This window comes from Montipora foliosa, chromosome 6 (genome assembly GCF_036669935.1).
Source record: "Montipora foliosa isolate CH-2021 chromosome 6, ASM3666993v2, whole genome shotgun sequence".
In the NCBI taxonomy this organism is placed as follows: Eukaryota; Metazoa; Cnidaria; class Anthozoa; order Scleractinia; family Acroporidae; genus Montipora; species Montipora foliosa.
This window is the reverse complement of record NC_090874.1, coordinates 16895775-16908274: the sequence shown is the minus strand read 5'-3', so window position 1 is coordinate 16908274 and position 12500 is coordinate 16895775. Positions and strand designations below refer to the sequence as shown.

Here is a 12500-nt window from a genome sequence, read left to right as displayed (position 1 = left end):
AATTATGTTACATTTTTAATTTGTGACTTGTCAACAAACATGAACTTGCTGAATTCGGTGAAAAAAACAACTTGTGGTAAAATGAGCAACTCGAGCTTACCATGATAATAAACGAGCCTCAATTCAACTGATTAACATAAAAAAAGGAAACGTAAAACTCCCAGTAGTATGGCGCGCCGTTTGTTTCAAAATTAATTGTACCTACCGATTCAGCCGATTGACCACTCATCAGTTAGTCACATACTCCCTTCACCTAAGTGACCTCCATAGTTGAATAATTAGCATTAATTTTATGCTTGATCAGTTGCGAGTCACTTATTCGATTTTTTTTGTTGGTCATTTTTCAATCGGTTAATTTTTCTAATCAGTCGGTCTCAAAATCGATGACTTGGGATTCTCTTAGATTCGATTAGTATCGTCCTTATATGACATTCGATCAGTTCGGTACTGATGTATTGATCAGTTTTGTCCCTGATATTCGATCAGTTGTGTTCCTAATATTCGATCAGTTGTACTGATTTATCGATCAGTTGTGTCTCCAAAATTCGATCAGTTGTGCCCCTAATATTCGATCAGTTGTAGTGATTGCGATCAGTTGTACTGAATTATCGATCAGTTGTGTCCCTGATTATAATTCGATCAGTTGTACTAATTTATCTATCAGTTGTGTCCCTAATATTCGATCAGTTGTACTGATTTATCTATCAGTTGTGTCCCTAATATTCAATCAGGTATACTGATTTGTCGATCAGTTGTACTGATTTATCGATCAGTTGTCTGCGTAATATGTGATCGGTTTTACTAATTTATCGCTCAGTTGTCTGCTCAATATTCCACCAGTTGTACTGATCTTTTGTCGCCAGTTCTCAAAGCTTTAATAGACAAACATAATCGAATGGAGTCTCACCTTCATAATCGAGGGTAACTGTTTTTGACCCGTAGTTTCAGGGATGGAAATATGTTTTCTGCTATCCATCGCATCCTCCAGGGAAGAAATAGCATCACTGAGGACAAGGCATCTTCGAGAGTTTCTCGGCCGAGCACCATCCTCACGTGTACGCTTCTCTGGGGAAGAAATTCCAGTTGGAGAATTGTTGCACATTCTTTTGGCATTAGAAGAAATCCAGCCGTTCGACTGACCAACAAGTTGTGGGGAATAAACGGTTGACGCTATCGAAGAGGTGCTAGCCTGACATGATGATTTCCCAGTGATCGCCCAGCGAGATCGTGCGAAATACTCGCGAGAAATTGGAGAACGCGATTCCAACTGATTAACATTTCGGCAGTTTGACAGCCGAAATCAAAAGTGGGCGGAAGAGGGTCGTTAAGAATAATCCCACAGGCTTTTCCCCCTTTTTCCCCAGATCCCGCGTGTGTCTTAATTTCGCGTTCCCTTTCTGCTCGTGCCGACGCCTGGAACAGGCTAACATCATAAAAAGGCGGAAGTAAACAATGGTCAGTCTTACGAGTAACGACATGAAATGATCGGTCATTCAGAGTCAGCTAGAGTCACAGTTCAGTTGTGACATACCTTCATACTCTCTTGGTTGTGATCCTATCAGTACTGATCTCGCACGCTATTGAAGTCCTGAAGAAACATACCATTCGTTGTGGTGACAGTAAGGTTATCGTTTTTGCGTTGTTTCCCGGATTTTTCTTAGCTAGCCTTCTGCTCAATTTTTATGTACTGAAATTGAAAGCTCTCTGAAGACTAGTATTATTCATGACAGCTTTTCAGAGGGTAATGAGTAAGTTTGACTTTCAAGAGGATGGCGAAACAGCGAAGCTAAGCATTATCCTTGCCGTTATTTAAGAATATGGCTACGCCAATGAGTTGTCTTACGACTGCAATTGCATCGGATTCACATTGTGGTGGAAACGTTGTTTCGTGGAAATTTTCCTTCTGCGCTAACATTCTCTTCTCGAAAGGCAAAACTTGTCCGCGACATTTTTTATTCCTTCGCGAATTTTTCCTTGCTTTAAAAGGCTCTCGTAGAGAGATTATTTTAGGGAAGCTTGGCGAACAGATTCAAAAGTACAATGACCGTAAAACAAATCATGAAAATTTGTAAGTACTTATGCAAATTACCACGAAATTTGAAGCGGCATTATTTCCAATGTTTTGGAAGTTTAGTCTTTAATAATGACTTAATTTTACTTTGGGTGAGAGAAATAAAGGGATAGAAAGTTTGTAAGTAAAATTTTTAAGTAGCGTTAATATTGATCAAAAATAAGACACAAACAGCAGTGATAAACATATTGAACTTTTTCATTTTGATAATGACTTGACGTTTCGTATGTGCTCTACATACATTTTCAAAAGCGATCCAGTGTCTACAGTTCCTAAGAAAGATATTGTTATCCTACTTCCCTACTTAGGTTTGCAAAGCAACCAAGTCGCTAAACGCCTGAAATCTTGTGTGTACAAATTCTACTCTTGTGTTAACCTTAAGATTGTTTTTCAGAGCACTCGATGTATAAAATCTTTCTTTCCTTACAAGGACCGTATTAATCGTTCACAACAATCCAGAGTTATTTACAGAGCAAATTGTTGGGATTGTAACGATTTTTACATCGGTAAAACTAAACGGCGGCTTCACGATAGAAAAACCGAACATTTTAAGGCCCTAGCTAAAAATGACAATACTTCAGCCATTGCTGACCACGTCAAGGCCACCGGACATAACATCAAGTGGGATCATTTTGATATTTTAGCGAAGGGCAAAACTGACTATCATTGTAAAATAAAAGAGACCTTCTTTATTCAAGAACTTGAGCCAGCTTTCAACGTCAACGTCGGAAGTGAAAAGCTGATGCTTTATTAATCTTTTCTGTTTTTATTATTATTATAATTATTATTATTATATATTTTACTGTTAAGTATTTGCTTAATCTAGGTTCCAGTCCCCTCATCCGATTTGTTATATATAAATAGCTGTTTTAAATTTCAACGGTTACTTTTGAAAATGTATGTAGAGCACATACGAAACGTCAAGTCATTATCAAAATGAAAAAGTTCAATATGTTTATCACTGCTGTTTGTGTCTTATTTTTGATCAAACTACGATGGCCCAAGAACAAAAGTATTAGCGTTAATATTGTTATTAAGGCATACGTGTCACCGTGAAATCTCATTAACTAATTAATAGCATCATTACAGACCGTGCTTAGACGACAATAGTTATCTTGGGCATATGGGCACAGTATCTTTAACATTGCGGGGGAACCTGTGCTCAAATCGTTTAAACCAAGCACCAAAAAATTCCCCTTGCCCCAAATGATCAATATAACTATACCTTCTGTCGGCTTACAAAGGCGTTAAACGGATTTAGAACTGAAAAAGCGAGATTAAAGCTATTCTGGCTGGATGTTCCTGATTTTGATCGATTTCTTCAAGATTAATCCTGCCACAAAATCTCGAATAACCGAGTCTTCTAGTACTGCAACAAAATTTGCCAAATGCAACCTGCAATATGTAGGCTCCACTTTGACCGTGAATTAAAAGTAAGATTTCATAACCACAAGTCGAACATGCTGAACAACAAAAGAACTGGTGAATTGGCCATCCACTTTAATAACTCTGAACATGAAATTTAACAAATCAACATTTCATAATTATCGAACAAATTAGGTCTTTTGAAAATTCTTTACATCTTGAACAATTGTTACTCACTAGAGAGGCCTATTGGACTGCGCAATTATTTACCCTTAATCCTCATGGTCTTAACAAAAGGCGGGAATTTAGATCAAAACACTGCATTAATTACTACAATTGAGTAGTTGTGAGTTGACTTTTCCCAATATGATATTAGTCACTTATTTGAATTCACATCGATATGTCACCTATAGTTCTTTATTTGTCTTTGATTGTCAAATCCATGTCACCTTGTAGCTTAGACCTTTGTTTTGTTACGTTTCCTTAATTTCAATATTTCTGCTCTGTATATGTAAGCCGCTGCTATTTTTATTCCACACACACACAAAACAAACAACTTACTTACAGGATAGACATATTTACATAGTTACAGTAAAGCAGTATACATTGCTTCCCATACTGAAAAGGAAATCAAACCATTAAAGTTTAAGGGCCGTCGGTTGCAAGGCTGTTGTGAAAAGGCGGTGAAGGATTTGTTGGTTTAGGGACTTATCAAAGTAAAAGAAGCAAGAAAAAAGAGCTGTTTTCTAAATTAAAGTTTTCAGTAATTCCCACTTCGTTTGTAAGGTGCCTGCAGCCTTTTGTTCAAATAGATAGGTCGACTTAAGGTATCTGAAAAAGCCTTCTACCTTTGGTAGCGTTTTATTGCTTTTACAAATCCAGATAAAATGTCTTGCTAAAAGGAGGCAAACATTCATTTGACAATTATTTTTGGAGGAGTCTGGCATCAAACCTAATGCTATAAGAAGATTGAATTGGTAGTTTTCTGGAATAATCTGAGACGAAATAAAGCGTTGTATTAAGAAGGTCCAAAAAGCGGTCACTCTGGGACAGGACCAAAAGAGGTGACTAAGTTTTTCTGGTTCATCTTTGCAAAAGGGGTGCAGTTTGGGTCGTCTTGTAGGCCGATTTTAACTACGAATTCGTTAGTTGCTATTCGTCTTTGCAAAACCTTGAACTGGAATCAGGAGCACCCAACGTCAATTTTCGGAAAATATCTGTTCGGAAGACGATTTGAGATCTAGAATTTTCGGAACATTTGTTTTAAAATTTCTTGCTTGCCTGCCTCTCCTAGGATTTTCAAACGTCTGAAAAATGGTACGTATAATTGCCCATTTTTAACGGACCTTTTCCCTAAAAAGGTCACCTAGAATTTTTGGGAGCCTTTTTCCCTGGCTAAAAGTTTCGAAAAGGTAAGTTTTGATCCCTATAATTTTCGGATCCCTAGACTTTCAGCTAGGAAATCCGAATAGATGAAAAATTCCTAGGGGATAAAAATATGCCTATATCTACCGTTTAAATACTAAAATACGTTTAACAATGCTATGTTTAAGTGGTTTTAAAGTGTATTCTCCTTGGGTGCCCCTGTGGAATTCGAGACGTCTTGTGCTTGTACAGCACTTAAAAGCTAGTTGGTAAGTATCATGCCGCTTAGTACATTCTTCGTCTTCTATGCTGCATTCCGTTACCCATTTCTGCTGAGCCTGCCTAGGAGGTACAATTTTCCTGGATATAAGTTTTGTGTAAACTAGTTTGTTTGCTTTTTGAGCTTTCAGTAGTTTAGCTGAAAACCTTTCATACTTGTTTTTAGGATCATTGGGTACAAACTGTTTTGATGTGTTTTCCATAAGAGTTTAAATGTGGACAAAGTTCCGCAGCACTTAAGAGGGCAAACTGTTATTCCATACCTAGTCTGCATTTCTGTGAGAGAAAGAAAATTATTGGAATTGTCCTTCAAATGTTTCACCATTGTAATACCTGCACAATGCCACTCAGGGTAGTAAACGGGGCGGTTGTCAATTCTGATCAGCGAATTATATCACAAATTTTGGTTGAGAAAGTGATTCTCTGAAATTATTCGGTCTTCGAAATTAATTTCTGCCCAAATTTTCAGAACTTCACTAATGGAGCTATCTTTAGATTGAAGAATATTTTTGGAGTCATTTGTGTTAAGGTTGCCAGTAAGAACTGTTTTTCCGCCGAAAGCCTTTAACTCAAGATCAAAGAACAGTTTCCATTTGCCTCGGTTTTCTGCATCCAAATATTTTTTATCCAGGTGGCTTTCAAGGACTTACTAAAAGAAACAATATCTATCATTTTAAGGCCCCCGTTTGGATAGTCGTTAATGATAGCGTTTCGCTTAATTTTGTCTCCTTTTCCATTCCACAGGAAGGCGAAAAAAAGTTTGTTTGCTTCTTTAATAGCCTTTACATTTAAAGGTAGTGGTGATAAGACATAAACAAGTTGCGAGAAAACAAGGCTTTTAAGTACTGCTATTTTACCCATTAGTGTCAGTCTGCGGTAGTTCCAGCTACTTAATATATTCCTGACCTTAACAAGTTTTTCGTCGTAATTTAAATCAGTGGTTTCTTCCAGGTGAACTGAAAGCCAGATTCTTAGAGTTTTCGCTTTGTATTTTGGCCATTTAAAATTCCTCTCAGGAAAAGGAAGATCACTGCTCCCACATTTTGCTCCAATCCATAGTGCCTCTGTTTTTTTATCATTCAATTTCAAACCCGAAACTTTGTAAACGTCGTCCAGAGTTTGAAGGCAAGCTTTTAGAGAATCCCTTGATCCATCTAGTATTAACGTTGTCACAGTGTCATCCGCATATTGACTTAACTTTATTTTTTCATTATTTATCAGAAAACCACTAATTTTTTTATTTCTGCGGATTTCCTTGGCTAACATTTCAACCGATAAAACGAACAAATACGGTGAGAGGGGACAACCCTGCCTAACACCTCTTTGGATTTCCAAAAAATTACTCGTCCATCCGTTATTTAAGATGCAGCTCTCTGGACAGCAGTAAAAAAATTGTGAACCATTGTATTAAGCTTGTGCAAAAACCAAAATAGTTAAGAGTTTTATTTTAAATGAAAGTCCATTCTATTGTGTCAAAATCTTTTTCAAAATCAAGAAACAAAAGTGGTCCTGGCATATTTTTTTCTTTTGCATAACAAATGATATACTTTGTAATAGTCTAATGTTTTGACAAATGAATCTACCTTTTTATAGTCGCAATTAAGCAGTGTTTAAGGTCTCCAGTTCTTAATAAAATACGGCTCGGCGTCTTTCTTTGGAATAAGCTTAATAACTCCTCTTCTCTGGATGATTCAAAGTTGTTCTGTTTCGTGCGGCGTAATTTAATGCGTCGATTAAAGTAGAAGATATGTCGCTCCAAAAGGCTTTATAGAATTCAGCTGGTAAGCCATCGGTGCCTGGAGTTTTTTCAGGTTCCATAGTTTTCAAAGCATCTAGAGCCTCTTTTTTCGTTAAGTTTTCCTTCACATGCATTTCAGAATCTTTCGTAATCCTTAAGGGCCGTATCGTTTTCACCGTCAAAGAAAGCTGACGTGTCAAGAAAGTTGGTTACCGTGACTTTAGATTCATAGAGGTTCTTATAAAAAGACGTGCACTCACATAGAATATCTCCATCGGAGTTGATGAAAGCGTTATCACTAACCTTAATGTGACTTATTGTGCTTTGTTTAAAATGCCTTTTCTCTAGACTTAAAAAGTACTTTGTTTTCTTCTCTCCTTCATTGTACCATTTGGCTTTTGATCTCAAAATTCCGCCTTTTGTACGATATTCAATTATTTTTTCATACTCAAGCTTTTGTTTATTAATTTCATTCTCAAGGTGCGAGGTTTGTGACTCAGTGGGGTTTCCATTGTCGAGTTTCTCCTCTAATTTGGCTATTGATTGTTCTAACTCCATTTCATGTTGTTTTGTTTGTTTCTTCCTGTGCTTTGCATAAGATAATGATTTCTCACGAATTTTTAGTTTAATCATTTCCCAAAGAAGTGAGGGGTTGACGAAGTCATCATCTCTGTATTCATCAAGAGTTTCCTGAATAGTCTCCTTAATTTGGTTGATGTAATCGAGTTCAGTCAAAAAAGATGCATTTAATTTCCAAAGTCCCGGTCCCCTAGAATTTGAGTGCAGGGATAATTTTAATATTATCATAGAGTGATCTGATTTGTATCCTGGGTGGATATCAGAGAGGGCGGTAATATTAGCAAAAGCTAATCAAGAAAAAATTGAGCCTGCACTGTACGTTAGGGTTGCGTCGTCTCTCACCTTAACTATAGCTGTTTGGCTGTTTCGTTGTTTGCTAACTATTGGCATTAATAGAATTGCAGTTTTTAGAAATTCACAGCAAAGTTATAAAATTTTGGCATGCTTTTGCATAGCCAAAACAAAATTAAATTATCATTGAGCCACTGATTGAATACTTTTCCAAGGTCTTTATGATGCCAGAAGACATCAAAAACGAAAAATCACGAATGTGTCAAGTGCCTTGGTTTGCCTGTTACTAGCTACGGCGCTCATTAAATTCAAAACAAATTTTGATAATTGATTCCAAATTATTCACACTTAAGCTCCCATACGTACGCATTGCGGATCTATTTTTTTAGATGTTTTAAGCCAAAAAAGCAAAAAAAAAAAAAAAAAACTGCAAGAAAATCGACGGAGAGCGGTTTAGATCGCTGTATGATAAATTTAACTTTCAATGAATAAGGATGGAAGATAATAATTATGATTCACCAAGGTGATGATATTTGAAATCTAAGCATTCATTATCAACGTGAGCTCGAGAGGTTTAGAATGGTGTATTTTGATATCACGAAAATACTATCCTAGCTTAGGAAAGAAAGGAAAGGAACTTCATTTAAGTGTCCAGTCGTTCTAGCGCTGGAGCACTAATTGGGGACACTGTAAACTGAAATTAACAATGAACGCAAATCAAGTTAAATGTTGGTTTTTGAGGAGAGGGGAAAACCGGAGTACCCCGGAAGAAACCTTTCGGTGCAGAGTAAAGAACCAACAAACTCAACCAACATATGACGCCGAGTCTGGGAATGGAACCCAGGCCACATTCACGGTGGGAGGCGAGTGCTCTCACCACTGCGCCATCCCTGCACCCCTGTTCTAGTCCCAGCTATTATACACAAAACAATATTTACACCAGCTTTGACGAGCTGCTGTTAGTGAGCCTTGGCTAGGAAAAGTGCTACAGAAGCCGTTTAGTCTTTCGCGCTCTCCAAGTCGTTTTCTGGTAGTTTGGAGATTCGTTTACCATTATGAGCCACCGTACATGACCGCTTACCCAGCCAGGGTTTTGAAATGAAAGCACCCTCGAAATACAAAGAATTTTGCGATCTTAATCCGTTCTTATGGAATTATTTTGGCGCGAAAATCGCACACGGACCACCGACCGGCTGCAAAATCCAAGGTGTCAAGTTCGTATTTTTCCCATTTTCCACTATAGGTGTTTTGCAACCAATCTCTAGAGACACAGATAACAATGTTGCAATGTACAATTGCTGGTGGACGAACAAAAGGAGTTAATGAAAGATCTTTTGTTTTCGTTCATCAACATGGCGGTGATGACGTAACGTGAAAACCGCCTACTTTTGGAAGGTCTCAATGGGGTTAACCGTTAGCCGTAAAAGGACCAAAAATTTAACCGTTTGGCGTAAAAAGGCTTAATATTTAACCGTTAGCCGTAATATAAATTGAAAAGGGTTACCCGCAAAAAAATATATATTAGTGCAAACTTAAAGTCTCAGAACACCATTTGCTTTTCGTTTCACTAATTCCGCTAATTACGAATACTGTCATTTTACAATGCTGGAAATGGCGGATATGTCTTTGAAATGGATTGTACCACGCACTTTGACAGACTTGACAACCTCCTGGACGTTTTGACAGCTCTTGCAATTTTCCATGATGATTTTACCAGGCTCTACACCAATGGAAATTAATTACTATATATATATACATATATATATATATATTTAATTATTATGTTGTAATGTAAAACAAGGGTAATGAATAATTAACATTTCAGTTAACCGTAACGGGAAAAAAATTACCTTTAGCCTTAAAAATGTTTAAAATTTAACCGTTAGCCGTAAAAGCCACTCTAGAGACCTGCTTTTTGTGGTCCTTCCTATTTTCTGCTGTCTGTTCGTGGCTGGTACAAAATGCAGTATTTAGTGGAGAAAAACAATTATGTTGCTAATATACTTGAACCGTTAAATTGCCCTTTGATTTCAGCTTTGAGTTTCGTCCGTTCATTGCTCACCGAAATTTTTACCCAGAGTATACAGCTTTGTGCATACGAAAATTCCGAAAGGTAGCCTGAGATATGATCAACTTAACTGGAACTGGAGCTGTATCACTCCCTTTCTTTTATCCTTTCTAACATATATCTATGGTCTGTCTCGCCATTTCCGCACTTTTCCATGAATCGGTCAAGTCAATACAATTGTGAATAAAGCACTTTCCGCAATACTTTTCGGGATTGTCGCGTGTACTTCTCCTTTTTTTAATATAATTTCCTAAGTTCCTATTTATTTTGGCCGCTTGACACCCCGCTAAGTAGTTTCCAGACTCTTCCAAAGCATTGGTCGTCAGGACAACTCTGTAAAAAAATATATTTCATTTTCGGGAAGTGTGTTTCTTTGGGGGACCTTTTAATTCGGTTATTCCGATAATCCTAAACCGGGATAGGAATAAATCAGAAAGTCCTAACAAAAATACAGTTCCATCACGATGCATTGAGTTCATGTTCTTTTGTATCTGGCATTTTTCCAATCCAGACCTCACCTCATTAAAATGAAGACTGCTATTGTTTTGCTGGCACTTTTGAGGATGACTGTTGCATCAGTAGCAAAACAGAACGCTTGTTGCGGTGGTAAGTAACACCCTTATGGAGTTTAGTTATGAGCCAATTAGAGTTTAGAGTAGGGGGGGGGGGGGGGGTAGGAAGGAGTTCCGTGGGCATGCTTCCCGGAAATTTTTTTTTACACTTGAACTTCCCCAAAAATTAGGGGAAATACAATTTTAAAAAATAGCAAACGAAATCTTACACATGTACATATAAAGTACAAACTTTTCAGTGTTGTTTCCAACGTACAAATACCAGTTACCAAATCTGAAATCCTATTCCTAGCGTCTTTTTGCAAACTAATGGACATGATGAATTAAAAGCACTAATCAGAATGCCGTTGGAATACACGTAACCCCCCTATGGACTAAAGCATATCTCTCATCCGGCAAGTGAACCCTCTTTCTTGGACTTTTTACCCTTGTCGAAGAAAGTGACAGAGTGAGGCCTGGAAGCTAACCGCGAGGTCTGGAGATTATTTTATTGTAATTGTACATTATTTCTTATATTGTAAATCCGTTGTATTTCTCTGTCAAAAATGCATTATTAAAGTTATTATTATCAGCTAGAGCAGGCAGTGCTGGGGTGAAATTCTAAGTGTACTGATGTAGAATTGTATTTCTGTATTCCCGAAAATATAGGCTAATTTGAGTAGTTTAGTCAAATTATAGAGCCTGAGACCGCTAAAGAAAAGAAATCCCATTCCCATTTTCGAAATTGTTTCTCCCTTTCTTAGTGGTTAAATCCCAGTCCCCCTCGGAAATGTTTGCTATGCAGGCTAGCCGGAAATACGAAAGAAAATTCAAATTTGCAGCTGTGTGATCACGTTCTTGGTATAACATGAAAGTTGGTCATTTCATTTTGCAGTTTGCCGAGAAGGGGAAAGAAAAGTAAGAAAATGAAAAATACACGGAGCATGCAAAGCTATTGTTTTCAACCATTAAAACGCAAAATCTGTGGCGTTCTCGCTCCCGTCGTGTCGCAGATCTTTCTTAAACTCGTTACTGACACAAGTGAGCATTTGCATAACAACGATGTCTTTTGTCTTTTTACAACTCTCTCTCTCTCTCTCTCTCTCTCTCTCTCTCTCTCTCTCTCTCTCTCTCTCTCTCTCTCTCTCTCTCTCTCTCTCTCTTTCTCTCTCTTTCTTGTTGTTTTAGAGGCTATAGAGTCCTTTGAAGAGAAAATGATAAATCTTATTGCAGAGTTCAAAGAAAATTGTCATCAACCACCACCAGGTAGGATATATGCTGAGTTTAGCTGGTAGTGCCACAGAGTCTCAGCAGTTTGAGTATTTAAGATTTAATTACACTTTTCTTGTTTTCTCTTTATAGTTGCTTCTTCTTGTAAGGAACTTTACAACAAAAATACGTAAGTTTACAGAGAGTCTGGAAATTATCTATCCCTCGAAAACCTGACCACTGATCAAAAACTTCGATCTGGTGGAAAATTTTAAGGTCTAACAGGTTTAACTAAAACATTTTGAAAAAACCTGAAGTGAAATAAACTTCAACCAACGCGAGAAAAGACCTGGTCAATGTGAATGATCCTACTTCCGCTGTAATTTGTAAGGAAAACACTGCAGACTAGGGCAGACGGAACTCTTCGGAACGTCTTCGGAAATCCTAGGTCGTCTTCGGACATCTTTGGAAAAAATCATTGCCCTACGAAAAATTCTGGCACTCTAAGGATAAAAGTATCACGCAGACTCAAAAAATGGGAGTTATACGATGTGTTTCGGCTGAATGGCTCAGCATTCATCCGTCTGACTGACTGCATCATAGTAAAAAGTAGTCTCATGACAAGACAATCATGTGACGAGAGAGAAAAGCACTAATTGTCAAAAATTCCGTGTCGTTTTTTTATGTTTCAGTTCGCTTAAGAGTGGCTTGTATCCACTGCTGCTTGGTTCAGAAAGGATCCCCGTTTACTGTCACATGGGAGATTTCGGATGCGGAACTGGAGGATGGACGACAGTCATGAAGATTGATGGCAGAAAGGTATCATTCCTTTGGCAATGCAAGCAGTCAAGGACTGGCAAAAGTCTTGGGACAAATTCTCACTTATAGTGTCTTAAAGGGGCAGTGACACGCTATTTTAGCCAAACTTCAGAACACTAAAAGACGTCTTTGCATAATGCTGTAGTTTTGTTACCAATAACCATT

The 12500-nt window shown here is 37.6% G+C and overlaps 1 protein-coding gene across 2 annotated transcripts in view; it reads left to right on the top strand.

Annotated features, from left to right (window-relative positions):
* The window catches only part of LOC138008758 (uncharacterized skeletal organic matrix protein 5-like), a 17803-nt gene that overhangs the window by 1031 nt on the left and 4272 nt on the right, over window positions 1–12500 (top strand). Inside the window, exons 1-5 of one of the 2 annotated variants that reach the window (XM_068856061.1) lie at window positions 1395–1624; window positions 10268–10362; window positions 11496–11573; window positions 11670–11706; window positions 12209–12335. In XM_068856061.1, the coding sequence (XP_068712162.1) occupies window positions 10284–10362; window positions 11496–11573; window positions 11670–11706; window positions 12209–12335 (321 nt within the window). In that variant the 5' untranslated portion in view covers window positions 1395–1624; window positions 10268–10283. Of the gene's footprint in view, window positions 1–1394; window positions 1625–10267; window positions 10363–11495; window positions 11574–11669; window positions 11707–12208; window positions 12336–12500 lie in introns of those variants that run through there. The other variant, XM_068856060.1, reaches the window with a different exon arrangement.